This window comes from Olea europaea, chromosome 13 (assembly GCF_002742605.1).
Source record: "Olea europaea var. sylvestris chromosome 13, O_europaea_v1, whole genome shotgun sequence".
In the NCBI taxonomy this organism is placed as follows: domain Eukaryota; kingdom Viridiplantae; phylum Streptophyta; class Magnoliopsida; order Lamiales; family Oleaceae; genus Olea; species Olea europaea.
In genome coordinates this window covers 1,199,020-1,215,197 of record NC_036249.1, presented here as the reverse complement: position 1 = coordinate 1,215,197, position 16,178 = coordinate 1,199,020, and the positions used below count along the sequence as shown (strand labels likewise).

At 36.8% G+C, this 16,178-nt stretch overlaps 4 protein-coding genes across 5 annotated transcripts; 3 read left to right on the top strand and 1 right to left on the bottom strand.

Moving 5' to 3' along the window:
* Window positions 1–362: 362 nt before the first annotated feature.
* LOC111407197 (protein ENDOSPERM DEFECTIVE 1-like) lies at window positions 363–3,870 on the top strand. Its single transcript, XM_023036535.1, has 6 exons — window positions 363–1,789; window positions 1,994–2,113; window positions 2,693–2,809; window positions 2,903–2,992; window positions 3,232–3,339; window positions 3,628–3,870. Exons 1-6 carry the CDS (start codon window positions 746–748, stop codon window positions 3,700–3,702), a joined length of 1,554 nt encoding a protein of 517 aa, XP_022892303.1. The 5' UTR covers window positions 363–745; the 3' UTR covers window positions 3,703–3,870.
* Window positions 3,871–3,915: 45 nt separating this feature from the next.
* Window positions 3,916–5,289, top strand: LOC111407199 (sodium/hydrogen exchanger 5-like). Its single transcript, XM_023036539.1, has 4 exons — window positions 3,916–4,179; window positions 4,425–4,525; window positions 4,612–4,691; window positions 4,922–5,289. The coding sequence occupies exons 1-4, from the start codon at window positions 4,060–4,062 to the stop codon at window positions 4,957–4,959; spliced, it is 339 nt and encodes a 112-aa protein (XP_022892307.1). The 5' UTR covers window positions 3,916–4,059; the 3' UTR covers window positions 4,960–5,289.
* A 418-nt stretch (window positions 5,290–5,707) lies between these two features.
* Window positions 5,708–9,456, top strand: LOC111407195 (protein ENDOSPERM DEFECTIVE 1-like). Its single transcript, XM_023036534.1, has 6 exons — window positions 5,708–7,118; window positions 7,321–7,440; window positions 8,020–8,136; window positions 8,230–8,319; window positions 8,559–8,666; window positions 8,955–9,456. The coding sequence occupies exons 1-6, from the start codon at window positions 6,075–6,077 to the stop codon at window positions 9,027–9,029; spliced, it is 1,554 nt and encodes a 517-aa protein (XP_022892302.1). The 5' UTR covers window positions 5,708–6,074; the 3' UTR covers window positions 9,030–9,456.
* A 107-nt stretch (window positions 9,457–9,563) lies between these two features.
* LOC111407198 (uncharacterized WD repeat-containing protein C2A9.03-like) lies at window positions 9,564–15,627 on the bottom strand. Of its 2 annotated transcripts, none has more exons than XM_023036536.1 (10): window positions 15,309–15,627; window positions 14,656–14,826; window positions 14,342–14,509; window positions 14,157–14,243; window positions 12,891–13,025; window positions 12,660–12,770; window positions 12,237–12,328; window positions 11,988–12,093; window positions 10,377–10,463; window positions 9,564–10,258 (listed from the first exon to the last, which is right to left on the bottom strand). In XM_023036536.1, the coding sequence occupies exons 2-10, from the start codon at window positions 14,794–14,796 to the stop codon at window positions 9,845–9,847; spliced, it is 1,341 nt and encodes a 446-aa protein (XP_022892304.1). In that variant the 5' UTR covers window positions 14,797–14,826; window positions 15,309–15,627; the 3' UTR covers window positions 9,564–9,844. The 2 variants fall into 2 exon arrangements, with proteins under 2 accessions (XP_022892304.1, XP_022892305.1); XM_023036537.1 differs by having other exon boundaries at window positions 14,342–14,500.
* Between the last annotated feature and the right edge of the window lie 551 nt (window positions 15,628–16,178).

Genomic DNA, 16,178 nt, shown 5'->3' with positions numbered 1-16,178 from the left:
AAGATGTTTAATTTTGTCTTACACGCCCTCACGTGTATAGCCGAACTCGTTGACTTGACAGGGCGACTCTAATGAGACTCGGCTACGACATGAACCTGAGTGAAGGAAAATGAAATGCTAGATAGTAATACTATTAACAAAATATTCCCATCTCCTTGTCGATATGTAGTACTTGGTCAGCTCCATCTTCTAGGCAAATTAGCTCCATATCGCTGCCTCTAATTGGGTATTTAGAGAAAATCGGGTGTTGACAGCGTGTGCGGGTGAACTTGGTTGGAAGAGATAAAATTTCTAAAATCAAATTTTTTTTTAATTTTTTTTATGTGTTAATAAATATTTAATTGTTTCAAGGGAGATTTATTTTTGAAAAATAATTGAGGATAACTTTGTTATATTTTACAAAGTTTGAGAGGTAAAAGTTCAAAGGTGCCTATTAATATTACATTTAAAAGCAGTATATCCGTTAACCACATAATTAACCCGGTCCCGGATGTAATCTCCAGTCTTACCCACATCACTGCCCACCCGAGAAAAAGATCCGTTAACGTCCCCATCCTCGTATATATATACAATTCTAAACCCATAACGGCTAGTTTTTCAACCTTTCCTTTACACGAAAATCCCCTGCCCCCTTCTCCATTTCTCCCGTCGGCATTTCGAATCCGATCGCTACAAATTTTTTATCGTTAATCTTTGTTGGCGTTGGAGTAATCTTCCCCTCGAAATCCGGCAAAGTTGAAGAGAAATGACCGAATCGACTGCCGGAAGTGCAGCCGAAGCATCGGCGGAAGTTGGAGTTCCGTCGCTACCCCAACGGCGGCCAAGGGTGCGGGAAGTCAGTTCGCGATTCATGTCACCTTTGATTCATTCCAACGCAACCCCAACCCCTACACCTTCTGAAAATTCGCGATCAAAATCAGTCCACCGCAGGCAATTATCACGCGACGAGAATCAAGTACCGGAAACCACTCGAAGCCTAGACACCCTGCTCGTTCCACCCCAGACGGTATCACACAATAGATCGTTAGCAACAAATAGTGTAGCTACTGTTCAAAAGAAACAGCAGCAACAGCAACGATTTAGGCATTTTAAGGAAAATGGTGAACAAAATCAACAGCAGCAAGCGGCATCGGTTGTTAGAATTTCTTCGAGGCCGGACACGCCGATTGCGATTGGTACCGATCGGGTTGTCCCATCGCGGTATAGGCAAACTCCCCATAGTGGTAATCGTGGCAATCCGATGAATATTAGTATTAATGGATGCACGGCCGTTACGGCGGCCACTAGGCTATTGCAAGAAGCGACTTCTGGTAGCAACAATTACAGAGAAACTGTGGACAAAAAGCTTTCTAGAATTTCAACATCTAGATATGACGATTCGGATTCTTGCAGTACTGCTAGTAGCCAAGGTAGTTCTTCGTGCCCCAGTTCTCCACTGTTTATGCAGACTAGCAAGGCGACCCGGAGTCTTCCTGAGACGCGCTCTTCTGTGTCAGATGTGGATAAATGGCTTGCTGAGAGGAGTTCTAACAATGAGGGTAAAGTCACTAGTGATTGTGCTCGCTCACTGAATTTTTCATCGTCTGTAAAGATGGGCGGAAGTCTTTGCCTGCCTCCTCATCCAGCATCGTGTGTGAGACTGGGAATGGACGCAAGGAAAGGAAGGAAGGTCTCTAATCATCAAGAAGATGTGCATTCTCTCAAGATGCTTTACAACCATTATCTGCAGTGGCGATTAGCCAATGCAAAAGCAGAGGCAACTGTCAATACTCAAAAAAGGGATGCTGAGGTTTATCTCCATTCTCCTTTGAAATTCTAGGATATCTGTATTATAATTCTGATTATTCCCTCATTTTAGTCCTATAATCCATCACTCTTCTTCAAAATGTCTCTTTAATTTGCATTACAAGAAACAGCATGGATAAAGGACTTGCTCTTTTTAATAGTCTAATATTGAATTATAAATCATGTTTTTCCCCCCATTTATGTGCAGATAAAACTTTACTCTATGGGAAGCAAGATATCTGATTTACGTGATGAAGTGAAAAAGAAGCGTAGTGAACTTGGGATGCTGCAAGGAATTAAGACTTTATCCATGATTGTTGAAGCTCAAGTAAGGCTTGGTCAGGCTTTGAGTTTATTGCTCATCTTATGTTGTGACTTGAAATGAAATATTTTATACATGCATGTTTCTATTCTAGATGACAATCATGAAAAGATATTCACTTTTAAGAGCTTTCCTGGATATACTATTGAATTATAGGCCAACTTTCAATTATATGTATAAACACTGCAGAATGTGTAGTTGAAAAGATATCCTTACAATACCTTAACAAGCCATGTCATTTGCATTTGGAAGATGGTTTGTTACTCATTCATCAATTGAATATCCCAGATGTCAAATAACATGATTGATATTCCTTTTGATTTTTTCTATTATTTTGTCCCTGTTATGTTGGTCATTACAGTTATCACTCGTTTTTAGAAAATCGAATGGCCTCATTAAGAAGAGACATGAAATGGTCAAGAAACTTAAAGAAAAAACAGAGTTGTCATTTTTGTTGCATTCGTTATCTTCTTAATGGTTTTTGCACCTTTGAAAGAGGAACTTCGGTTGTTCGGAGAACTTTTTGTTGTTCTTACAATTTTATTCTTTCGGCTTCGGTGCTCACGTACTTTGCTATTATATTAGATGCCGTATCTGGATGCATGGTCTGCTTTGGAAGAGGATTTTTTAACTTCTTTATCAGGCATATCAAATGCTCTATTAAATTCCTCCCTAAGAGTTCCAGTCAGTGGAGAGGTCCAGGTGAGACATATTCTGCTAACTAATCGCATAAATTTTATCCATATTTGTTAAATTTATGTAAAGAACTGTGAAACTATGGGGTAACTTTTCCAGGTTGAAGTGAAAGACTTGCAGGAGGCTTTGAGCTCAGCTGTAAAGGTGATGGAACTGATAGTTTCCCATGTCCTGAGACTTATGCCAAAGGTGAGACAAAATGCCAGGCATTTATCCCATAAATTCACGTGATATCTATGTTAAAAACACGCTATAGAATGCACAAATGTTGAGGAAATCATACTGTTTAGAATATTTTGATTTCTTTTTCTATTAATTGTTGGCAGGTCCTGTAAATGTGAAAGGAAGTCATACAATTGTAGATGTATTGTGTTTATATAGATGATATAAATGCATGCCTGTGTTAAAAATGCACATCTTCAATGCAGGCTGAAGAAGTGGATACCTCAATTTCTGAACTAGCTCGGGTGGTTAGTGGAGAAAGAGCCCTTATTGAGGAATGTGGGGACTTACTATCCAAGAAATATACAGCACAGGTTTGTCCATCTATGACTCAACCAATAGCGTCTTATTAGGAAACTTCATTCTCCATTGACATATTTCCTCCAAGTATTGTTTACTATTTTTTTATTTTGGTTTCTTCTTCTTTCATTTAGCATATCCTTTAATAATTTTTGTTCATTTTACCTCTTTGATGTCGAAGAATCATTTCAAAATTAACTCAATCCATGAAGAAAAAAAAGTTGGAAGGTAACTGCTGCAGAATGTTATGATCATCTTCTCACAAAATTATAACCTTTCCAATTATCGTTCATCATTTTCAGGTAAAAGAGTGCAGCCTAAGGGGGGCTTTGATCCAATTACACCGGAGTAATAACTGTCAAGCACAGCAAGAGTGAAGAAGCATAAAGTTATTTAATTAACTCATTGAGCTCTTCGCATCAAGAGTTCTAAATTGATTTTTTTTTGCTTTTTTCTCTTTCCATTTTCTTATTATGCCCCAAAGGTGTGAGATATGACACATTCTTTTAGTAATAAAAGAATGAATGATTTTCCATATCCATTTATCCTATGTATTTGTTATTGCTGACCGAAATTTGATGATTATGTGGTGCTATTTTTCCTACATGTATATTTCTTTGTCTAACAGCCATTATATTCAAGAGAATTACATATTGACAAAAACCGAATGGAGCAGGGCCAAGTTGCCACTAAGACCCATAGTAGAATATATGAACAATCTTAAGTTCGTTTAGATGTCTGACATGTCTAGGAGTATGGACACTTTGCAGGTCTTGCTGATAGGAGGATCAACAGGTACCATGCTAGAAGCTTTACAAGTTGTCGGTGATGGTCATGACAACTCATTGAGTGAAGTAAGTTCATTAGTAGATAATCTTATAGCCCACCTGCCTGCAGTCCGGTGATGATGCATTGGTGAATCAGTTTATATAATTTACTGCTTCCTATAAATTGTGTGGGTCCTACCCAACTAACAACAAAAAAGATGACCTTTATCCCTGATCCCTTGGGAAGTAATTTTACTGGTGTTGAAGTTATCCTGTAAAAAATTATTATTTTTAATTTGACAAACCAAATTTGTTTTCTTTACTGGTTCCAGAGGTTTGAGGGGAACAATGGCTATGTAGTTCCTTCATATGAAGGAGAAGAATCATCATCTGGGAACAGATTCAAGATGAGACTTAAAGAATTTCACAAAAGGTACCATAAACGCTGTATGTTGTTGGACTATTACATAAATTCATATTCAAGTTCTTTAATTTAAAGTTCTGGGTTCTTTCCTGCAGCACCACGTCATTTACAGCACTAGATAGGAACTACCTCACTCCGTTCTTTACAACTCAAAGTGGAGAGGACGATGAGAATGGTAAGATAGAGCCTAGACTATAGCTGTCCTAGTTAATACGCCACAAAATGAAATTCATGATATGACTAATCATTAATAAATATGGACATTTGACTATCGAAGAACTTGTGCCCTCACAGCACGTTGCAAGTGAGCGGGTGACCATCGGTTATATTATTCTTGCAAATCATAGATTACCTAATATTTTCATAACTGGTCTTTTCATCGAAGACTCGTTTGATGCTTTGCAGATGAGCTTTTTCACGACCCCAGAAGAGGGAATTTTTGAAGCCATGACTGAACTCCCAACTAATCATTGATTGAATTGTCTTATGTACCACCAATTTGCCATAATATGTGAACATCTTCGTCTTTAGGAGCATACCTCTATACGATCGCTGGCTCTATGATTCAGTATGGAAACAGGAAGTCAAAATAGGTTGATCTATTTCAATCAGAACAACCTAGTTTCTGCACATGGTGTGTGAAGTGCTCTGTACTGGCAAATGAGATTTATCGAGTGGCTGTACATGTTCAATATGTTATGTCATTCCTGATTTTGCTTCACTTTGAGCCAAATTAACTATTCTCATTCGTTTCGTCCTTTGCTTTTAACTTTTGCATTTAGGCTCGAAAGAATAAGATGAATAATGCAATGCAAGATGTTTAATTTTGTCTTACACGCCCTCACGTGTATAGCCGAACTCGTTGACTTGACAGGGCGACTCTAATGAGACTCGGCTACGACATGAACCTGAGTGAAGGAAAATGAAATGCTAGATAGTAATACTATTAACAAAATATTCCCATCTCCTTGTCGATATGTAGTACTTGGTCAGCTCCATCTTCTAGGCAAATTAGCTCCATATCGCTGCCTCTAATTGGGTATTTAGAGAAAATCGGGTGTTGACAGCGTGTGCGGGTGAACTTGGTTGGAAGAGATAAAATTTCTAAAATCAAATTTTTTTTTAATTTTTTTTATGTGTTAATAAATATTTAATTGTTTCAAGGGAGATTTATTTTTGAAAAATAATTGAGGATAACTTTGTTATATTTTACAAAGTTTGAGAGGTAAAAGTTCAAAGGTGCCTATTAATATTACATTTAAAAGCAGTATATCCGTTAACCACATAATTAACCCGGTCCCGGATGTAATCTCCAGTCTTACCCACATCACTGCCCACCCGAGAAAAAGATCCGTTAACGTCCCCATCCTCGTATATATATACAATTCTAAACCCATAACGGCTAGTTTTTCAACCTTTCCTTTACACGAAAATCCCCTGCCCCCTTCTCCATTTCTCCCGTCGGCATTTCGAATCCGATCGCTACAAATTTTTTATCGTTAATCTTTGTTGGCGTTGGAGTAATCTTCCCCTCGAAATCCGGCAAAGTTGAAGAGAAATGACCGAATCGACTGCCGGAAGTGCAGCCGAAGCATCGGCGGAAGTTGGAGTTCCGTCGCTACCCCAACGGCGGCCAAGGGTGCGGGAAGTCAGTTCGCGATTCATGTCACCTTTGATTCATTCCAACGCAACCCCAACCCCTACACCTTCTGAAAATTCGCGATCAAAATCAGTCCACCGCAGGCAATCATCACGCGACGAGAATCAAGTACCGGAAACCACTCGAAGCCTAGACACCCTGCTCGTTCTACCCCAGACGGTATCACACAATAGATCGTTAGCAACAAATAGTGTAGCTACTGTTCAAAAGAAACAGCAGCAACAGCAACGATTTAGGCATTTTAAGGAAAATGGTGAACAAAATCAACAGCAGCAAGCGGCATCGGTTGTTAGAATTTCTTCGAGGCCGGACACGCCGATTGCGATTGGTACCGATCGGGTTGTCCCATCGCGGTATAGGCAAACTCCCCATAGTGGTAATCGTGGCAATCCGATGAATATTAGTATTAATGGATGCACGGCCGTTACGGCGGCCACTAGGCTATTGCAAGAAGCGACTTCTGGTAGCAACAATTACAGAGAAACTGTGGACAAAAAGCTTTCTAGAATTTCAACATCTAGATATGACGATTCGGATTCTTGCAGTACTGCTAGTAGCCAAGGTAGTTCTTCGTGCCCCAGTTCTCCACTGTTTATGCAGACTAGCAAGGCGACCCGGAGTCTTCCTGAGACGCGCTCTTCTGTGTCAGATGTGGATAAATGGCTTGCTGAGAGGAGTTCTAACAATGAGGGTAAAGTCACTAGTGATTGTGCTCGCTCACTGAATTTTTCATCGTCTGTAAAGATGGGCGGAAGTCTTTGCCTGCCTCCTCATCCAGCATCGTGTGTGAGACTGGGAATGGACGCAAGGAAAGGAAGGAAGGTCTCTAATCATCAAGAAGATGTGCATTCTCTCAAGATGCTTTACAACCATTATCTGCAGTGGCGATTAGCCAATGCAAAAGCAGAGGCAACTGTCAATACTCAAAAAAGGGATGCTGAGGTTTATCTCCATTCTCATTTGAAATTCTAGGATATCTGTATTATAATTCTGATTATTCCCTCATTTTAGTCCTATAATCCATCTCTCTTCTTCAAAATGTCTCTTTAATTTGCATTACAAATTGGAATGGATAAAGGACTTGCTCTTTTCAATAGTCTAATATTGAATTATAAATCATGTTTTTCCCCCCATTTATGTGCAGATAAAACTTTACTCTATGGGAAGCAAGATATCTGATTTACATGATGAAGTGAAAAAGAAGCGTAGTGAACTTGGGATGCTGCAAGGAATTAAGACTTTATCCATGATTGTTGAAGCTCAAGTAAGGCTTGGTCAGGCTTTGAGTTTATTGCTCATCTTATGTTGTGACTTGAAATGAAATATTTTATACATGCATGTTTCTATTCTAGATGGCAATCATGAAAAGATATTCACTTTTAAGAGCTTTCCTGGATATACTATTGAATTATTGATCAACTTTCAATTATATGTATAAACACTGCAGAATGTGTCGTTGAAAAGACATTCTTACAATACCTTAACAAGCCATGTCATTTGCATTTGGTAGATGGTTTGTTACTCATTCACCAATTGATTATCCCAGATGTCAAATAACATGATTGATATTCCTTTTGATTTTTTCTATTATTTCATCCCTGTTATGTTGGTCATTACAGTTATCACTCGTTTTTAGAAAATCGAATGGCCTTATTAAGAAGAAACATGAAATGGTCAAGAAACTTAAAGAAAAAACAGAGACGTCATTTTTGTTGCATTAGTTATCTTCTAAATGGTTTTTACACCTATGAAAGAGGAACTTTGGTTGTTTGGAGAACTTTTTGTTGTTCTTACAATTTTATTATTTTGGCTTTGGTGCTCACGTACTCTGCTATTATATTAGATGCCGTATCTGGATGCATGGTCTGCTTTGGAACAGGATTTTTTAACTTCTTTATCGGACATATCAAATGCTTTATTAAATTCCTCGCTAAGAGTTCCAGTCAGTGGAGAGGTCCAGGTGAGACTTATTCTGCTAACTAATTGCATAAATTTTATCCATATTTGTTAAATTAATGTAAAGAACTGGGTAACTGTGGGGTAACTTTTCCAGGTTGAAGTGAAAGACTTGCAGGAGGCTTTGAGCTCAGCTGTAAAGGTGATGGAACTGATAGTTTCCCATGTCCTGAGACTTATGCCAAAGGTGAGACAAAATGCCAGGCATTTATCCCGTAAATTCATGTGATATCTATGTTAAAAACACACTATAGAATGCACAAATGTTGAGGAAATCATACTGTTTAGAATATTTTGATTTCTTTTTCTATTAATTGTTGGCAGGTCCTGTAAATGTGAAAGGAAGTCATACAATTGTGGATGTACTGTGTTTATATAGATGATATAAATGCATGCCTGTGTTAAAAATGCACATCTTCAATGCAGGCTGAAGAAGTGGATACCTCAATTTCTGAACTAGCTCGGGTGGTTAGTGGAGAAAGAGCCCTTATTGAGGAATGTGGGGACTTACTATCCAAGAAATATACAGCACAGGTTTGTCCATCTATGACTCAACCAATAGCGTCTTATTAGGAAACTTCATTCTCCATTGACATATTTCCTCCAAGTATTGTTTACTATTTTTTTATTTTGGTTTCTTCTTCTTTCATTTAGCATATCCTTTAATAATTTTTGTTCATTTTACCTCTTTGATGTCGAAGAATCATTTCAAAATTAACTCAATCCATGAAGAAAAAAAAGTTGGAAGGTAACTGCTGCAGAATGTTATGATCATCTTCTCACAAAATTATAACCTTTCCAATTATCGTTCATCATTTTCAGGTAAAAGAGTGCAGCCTAAGGGGGGCTTTGATCCAATTACACCGGAGTAATAACTGTCGAGCACAGCAAGAGTGAAGAAGCATAAAGTTATTTAATTAACTCATTGAGCTCTTCGCATCAAGAGTTCTAAATTGATTTTTTTTTGCTTTTTTCTCTTTCCATTTTCTTATTATGCCCCAAAGGTGTGAGATATGACACATTCTTTTAGTAATAAAAGAATGAATGATTTTCCATATCCATTTATCCTATAATGGCTTTCGGGTTCTCTTGATTCTGCACAAAATTCTGCTTGGAAAGGGTTGGATGCTAGTTGGGTTTGCAGCTAGTTGGCACCCCTTAGTCCCTTTTAACATGGCACTACCACTAATACATAAAGAGTGATTATCTACCGTGGAGCATCATTTGTGCTAAACTAACAGTTTGATTATGATTTGATGTATAAATGTAGATATTGATGTAACAAAAGCAAATTGATGTGAGAAAATACTTCATCATTTCATAATCATAATCTTCAGTGTTCCAAACCAAAGTACATAATTCATAATCTTCGGTACGGATATTAATTCATTACTTTTTTCCCAAGCAGATATAAATTATTTGACAGTTCACTTCGGCAACAAGGTGTTGAATATGAATTAAAAACAGTAATTCCAGGCAGTCTGTTCTCATTTAACTCCAGAAAAGTTAATGATACAATTGGAAATTTCAATATACACATAATGCCAACAAGAAAATGGCAAGTCAACGGCGATATTTTTTTCCCTACCAAAAGGCACCAGAGCTGCTTAAATTCACATTTCTGCTAGACTAGTCAGCATTATTTGACGACGCAACAGTAGTACCAACGCAGAAGTTTCATATCCAAGAATGGGCAAGAACGTACCAAATGATTATATCAGACAATCCAAATACGAATAATCTCTGCAACGGTTGTACTGAAGAAGGCTACCATAGGTGCGATCCCACACGCCAATGAAGAGGGATTCTGTATCAGGACTGAAAGAGACTCCAGAGATCTCGCCAAAAAAGTCAATCTCCTGTTCTTTCTCGTAACCATTCTTCACATCATAGACGTGGACAAAATCTGCTGGTTCAGCCATTGCCATGAATTGTCCGTCAGATGTAAAACGGATTGATCTAATGGCTCCAAGATTTCCTTTGAGTACAGTGACAGACTTTGACAAGTTTCGAGCATCCCATACACGGCAAGTCTTATCTTGGTTCCCGGTGGCAAATAGGTTACCATCCGGATGCCATGCAGAAGCAAAAGAAAAATCCAAGTGTCCATGTAGAGGCATGACCGTCTAAAAAATCACATTGTCAATGTAGCAAAAGAATACCTCGTCAATTTGGTCCTTATAAATCCATCAGTTCCATCCCACTATCCACATATTAAATCTAGAAATCGGAAAGACGCATTACCTTCCCAGTTTGAGAATCCACAAGCATCCCATCAAGATTGTCTCCAACAATAATTATGAGTTTACCATCTGGACTCAAAGACGTGTGCTGTAACAGACAAAAGGTAACCATAATATACACCTATATTTTAATGAATTTTTTTAAAAAGGGATCAAAAGATACCAAACCCTCTCCCGACTATACCTAAATGAAAGTAAAATTGACAATCAATTATTTAGAATATATGAAGTATAGTAGTTCGAACTTGTAAGGAGTAATTTTCCATACGATTGCCGTCCAGAAAATGTGCTAGGATTGCTTCAAACATATCTACACATCCATGGATCAATATAAAAGCAGATGATCGGGACAAAGCACAGTAATCATTTCTAAATGAGAAGGTTCATAGACCATTAAATACTTTGGTTTAGCTCATTTTGAGTACTTTGGTTGAGCTCATGCTGCATACTTTTGTGAAAGCTCACGTGGAAGCTCAACGCCGGGGATCATATAGATAAGGAACCCAGTTATTACTATCTGTATCCTGTGAGACGCATAGTTTCTCCTCCAAAAATGACTTCTCCGGACGGTGGACGATTAGATATTTACCTAAACCCGTAGGTACAGACCATACAGAGAACATGTTGGGCACCACATAAACAGATGCATGAATATCATGGTCAACTCGAAGTTGAAGAACAAATAATAAATGTATTAACTGCCTATTTTTTCACATAAAACAATATCTGTAGAGAGGATTAAAGAGCGTCGCGCAATCCAGTGATTTAGCTGTTCCGGAAATTGTGGATCCAAATTAGGTGCATAACAGCCAACAATGCATTCGATCGAATCTTAACACACAAACTCCAACTCTCCAAGTACCAATTATAGGCTATTGTCAGATGACCCAAGTACCACATGTTTTGAAGCCACAATGCAGTTCAGGCACAGCCTGTGATCTAACTGCTAAGTTCTAACAATGCAATTGAGATTTGGAAATAAAGTTCATAAATTCCTGAACTCAAAACAGTATCATGGGTCCTCTTTCTTAAACCACCGGGGTAAAAGTTCTTTCCATTTATCCTCAAGGTAATTCTCAATCACAAATATCATGGACACAACATATTAAGTAGAAAATTATCAAAATGTTGTTACATCCTCACACGCACCTTCATCAAATTCCACTCACATCAATATTCTTTTCATAAACAGGCATGCATACAAGACATTGAAATAAAACTTTAGCAACATCTTCAACTTGGTTACTGTAAAAACTACACTTTTTAACACCGCAACTTCAAAATCATGATAATCATAAAACAACAAATTCGGAAAGTGTCAACAACATTTGATTTATAAATTTATTCTATTGGTAACTTATAAATCTCAGAGATTCAAGTACAAATTTGACGTGAGCATCTGGTTTAACCACTCTGAATGCCATTGCAGCAAAAACCCTATGGATCTAAAATACACATTTTATATGCATTTTTGTACTTCTTTTTCCCCTCCAATTTTCAACAAAACCCTAGACATCAATAACAAATATTCTACTAAATTGCAAAGGAAATTAATTCCTATTGCTATGCCCATAGGTAACGTAAATAAATTATTATGAGAAACTAAACTTACATTTACAGGCCAAGGATAAGAGAAATGCTTAACAAGCTGAAATCTCTCCATGTCAAAGTCTCGAACTCCGCAGTCATTATTTGAAGCAGTGAAATGAACAGCACCACTGGCGGTGAATTAAATGCAACAAGAACCAGAATTAGAAACTAAAAATATAGAGATGGCATTTCTGTAGTATATCTCAAAAATCCCCAAGAAGTAGATAGGTAGGGAGTTCAATTTGGTATTGTAAAGAAGAATGCAGATCACCTTGGACTGTTATAGATATCAATCGCATTGGTAATTGCATTATCCTCATAAGTTGTCCTAGTACAAAAGCTCACCCCTGGCCGGTTTATATCCTGCATCAACATGAAGTACTCCGGTCAGTGAATCAATAAAAATCTTCACAATTTCCATTATCTAGAAAGGTTTAATGTTTGTTACTTCTAATTGTCTCATACTTGATACATTGCAGCATAACCACTAAACAGAATAACTGTGTTTTACACTGCGAAGGAAAAATGAATTACGTAACTGAAGACAAGTTTCTTCAAACAACTTGTGAAGTTATGAACACAAACGGACCTATCAGCAATCGAAAACAACTAGTTCTCTAATGCAGGTAGAAAGATATATAAGAAAATAGAACATGACGGAAGGCATGTGTTATATACACAAAGAACGAACTACCTTGCATATAAGCTCCCCCTGGAATCCCCCAGCAATCAACAAATTGTCACGCACTGCTAGAGTACTAACTTGAGTCTGAGTAAATCCTTCTAGTAAACTTCCAGGATGTTTCTACAAAGGCACAGAAAATCCATCCACCGTTCAAATTCCAGAAATTATGATTACCAGAAGGAAGCATCAAAATAATGGACAAAAATGTTCAGAAACCCAATCCTAATAAGAAAAATGCACCTCACGTGGAGCCACATGCCCAGAAACATTAAGAACTTCAGTCTTCTTGGATGTCAATGAAGACCAATGCATGATTACATATTGTGACATGAGGTAAACATCATGCTTTGACGTAGACCAAACCAAGTTCCTCAACTGCAAGGTGAAACAACAGGGTTAAATGAGATAACCAAAAGAGACACTCCAACATATTTCAAAAGTATATAATATAAATGCTCAAGAGATTAAATTAAGCATTCGCAACAACATACAAATCAAGACTGACATCAAAAGAAGTGCTAAATCCAAGCATAAACTTCAGTAAGTGATATTTGGAAAAGCTTAAAAAATTGAGGTCAAAGCCAACAATTAATTTTAACCACAAATTTCATAGGACCCACAACTTTTATCAACTGCAACCCATATTTCATCAACTTTAATCAAAATCTACAAAAACTTTTATCGAAAGCTTTGTCAAACAACCCCTAAATAATATCTAAAATCCAGAAGACTCTTCAGTATCTTATGTAATGCTAACATGTGTAGCATAATTGTACAGCACATAGAAACTAAATGGGTAAGAAGATCCGCAAGGGTGTTGTACTGGATGGAAAAGCATGACAGCGTGAAATTTCAACTTGACTAATTATCAGAAGCTCCTCATTAAAACAATGAGATCAGCTCCAAATTATATTATTCATGAAATTTTTGTAGATCTCTCAAAAGTTGGAACTGAAGGAAACGTGGCAATTAAATATAGTCAGAGACATGTATTCTGCAGTAGCTGCATCGCCTTCCCAATAAAACATGCACACTCACAAAAGAAAAGGATATTTACATTTATTTATTGGTTCTTGGTCTCTTGTAATGGTAGAGATGTAGAAGGAAGGGTATAGAATATCTTTACAGGTAAACTTATGATATTATATCCATGATATCACACCTTAAGAAAACCAAGCTTAAAACAGAGTTGTAGGAGTAAACACCTTTAACATAATTATCAAAGATGCAATTCTCTATGCATCATATATGGTATCTTAAACGTTCACGAGATTATAGAAGGATCGTTCTTCTTACCACACTGTGCTACACAATCACAGATATACACTTTTTTGTGTCTTATACATACACATAGCCAAAGCCCAAGGTAATAAATCTCACATATTGCAGGTGCAAAGGCTGAAATGCTACTACATCTCAAATATTACAAGTAAGAGTACGAATTCAACAGTTCAATCAAAGCATTTAAAAGGACCAAAAAAAATCAAAGGAAACATATGATTTTACTTGAAAATGAAGGATGGTTGATTTCACGGATCTCGTGTTCTGCCGGAACTCATAGTATGCTCCACCTTTGCTTGTTGGCTTGCATTCCTGAAAATCCAAAAAAAAAGGAACGAATAATATAAAAAGCGTACATTAACTGGAATCAAAATAATATCTTCACAGTTTGACTTGAAACTGAAAGTTACCTTCACTGAAGCCTCGCCAGATTGTGGTATATTCTCATAATTCTTATACTGCTCTAGTCTAGTCTGCCTATACTTTTCCCGGGAAATGCTTAGTCTCTCCCATGGAATTCCTTGAATATCTTTCCCTCTCCTTGCCTCGGCAGCAGAAGTATCGGTTATCTTGTTGTCCTAATCCCATAATTCAGTTAAATCGTCTCACCAATAGCAAAACCATATGGCAAAAAGTTTACAAATGAAAATGTATATTGTTAATAGTAATGTTCTTGCATTTAAATCCTATGCAAGTGTGTATTTTATGCATAAATTGAACAGACCAAATTTTCATATTCATCCTCATCTTCTTCATCGGACTCTGAGTCTCCCATCATCCGACCAGCAAAATACATATCCTCGTCGACTTCCCCCATTTCATAATCACCATTCGCGTACTCCACTTCTTCCTCTTGATTGGACATTATTTATCATCCAACTCAACTGACTGGTAGCTGCACCAAAAGCAATATAACCAATAATTACCAAAGGGAGACCCCGTGATTTGATTGTACAACAAACAGATACATAAAGTGAGAAAAAAATTGAAATTTCTATATTTGAATTACAATTTTTTCCCAGTCTCACAAATATAACACAACGAATTAAGAAGTAAATCAACATATCCAATTAACTTGGCATTTTTTAAGAGGAAAAAAAAAAAAAGAAACTAAATTCAAATTTCAAAGGTCAAAGGACAAAAAAAATAAAGAGTATCATTGTGCCCGAAATATAGTCCACACCATCGAACTAAAAGGAAGGGAAAAAAAATCAAATTATTACACGACAGGAAAATGCTATTGTTGTAAACAGAACAAAACCTATCCGGAAAAAGGTCAACACACAAAAACCCCAGAGGAAATGAATAATAAAACAGAAAATAGAAAATAACGAAACAAAATTCACGTGAAAAAAAGATGAGAATTTTGATGCTGACCTGAGAAATTCAACAGCCCCCTTTTTCAATTTTTTCCAAACAAGAAAGAGTTCTTGCAAATAATAGCTATAATCGAAATCGTGAATATCCAGCCGGAGCTGCCGGACAGATCCCTGATCTCCGGTTAAATTTTATGGCGGCGATCCGTTCCAAAATTTCTCAATGAGTGAAATTGGATCTATACGAGTCAAAGGGTGGCGTTTTTCCTTTAATTCGATTTTATTTAAATTATCTTTGAGAAGCTAATAAATAATTGCTCAAATTTGAGTCTATCTCTGTATTGGAGGCATGGAATTCTTTTTCTTTTTTGATGTTTCACTAAAATTTGATGCGATTTTACGATTTTGGTAGGTTGAGTGGGGACAATTCTAGTACATACAATAATTTCATATATAGTAAAATATTAAATGATTGATTTTATATTAGTTAAATGTTATTTTGTAATTGCGAGGGCTGGACAGGATTTGAAATCTTTTCTTTCGTTTAATATTTTCCGTCTCTATCTTTTCTTGAAATCTTTCAAAATTTTCTTTTTCTCTGCTCTATAGAGTCTTCAGTTATAATTTAGAATATCATTTTGAAGTTTTGGCCCCGTTTGGCACACATTAATGTAAAAATAAGAATAAAAAATATAATTGTTACGAACCCTACACTAGAGATAGAAAGTCAAATATGATGACTTGATGTGATGAATAACTATCCTATTTTTGCTCATTTTCATTTCATTTAGCTACAAAGTAGAAAGTGAGGCTAATTATTATTATCATTATTATTTTTTATTTTTTTTGTACAAGTGAGGCTAATTGATATAGGCGCATGATATTGTCGTGCATTTGGTCCATAATATTTGATAGCGTTCCACCAACAGCA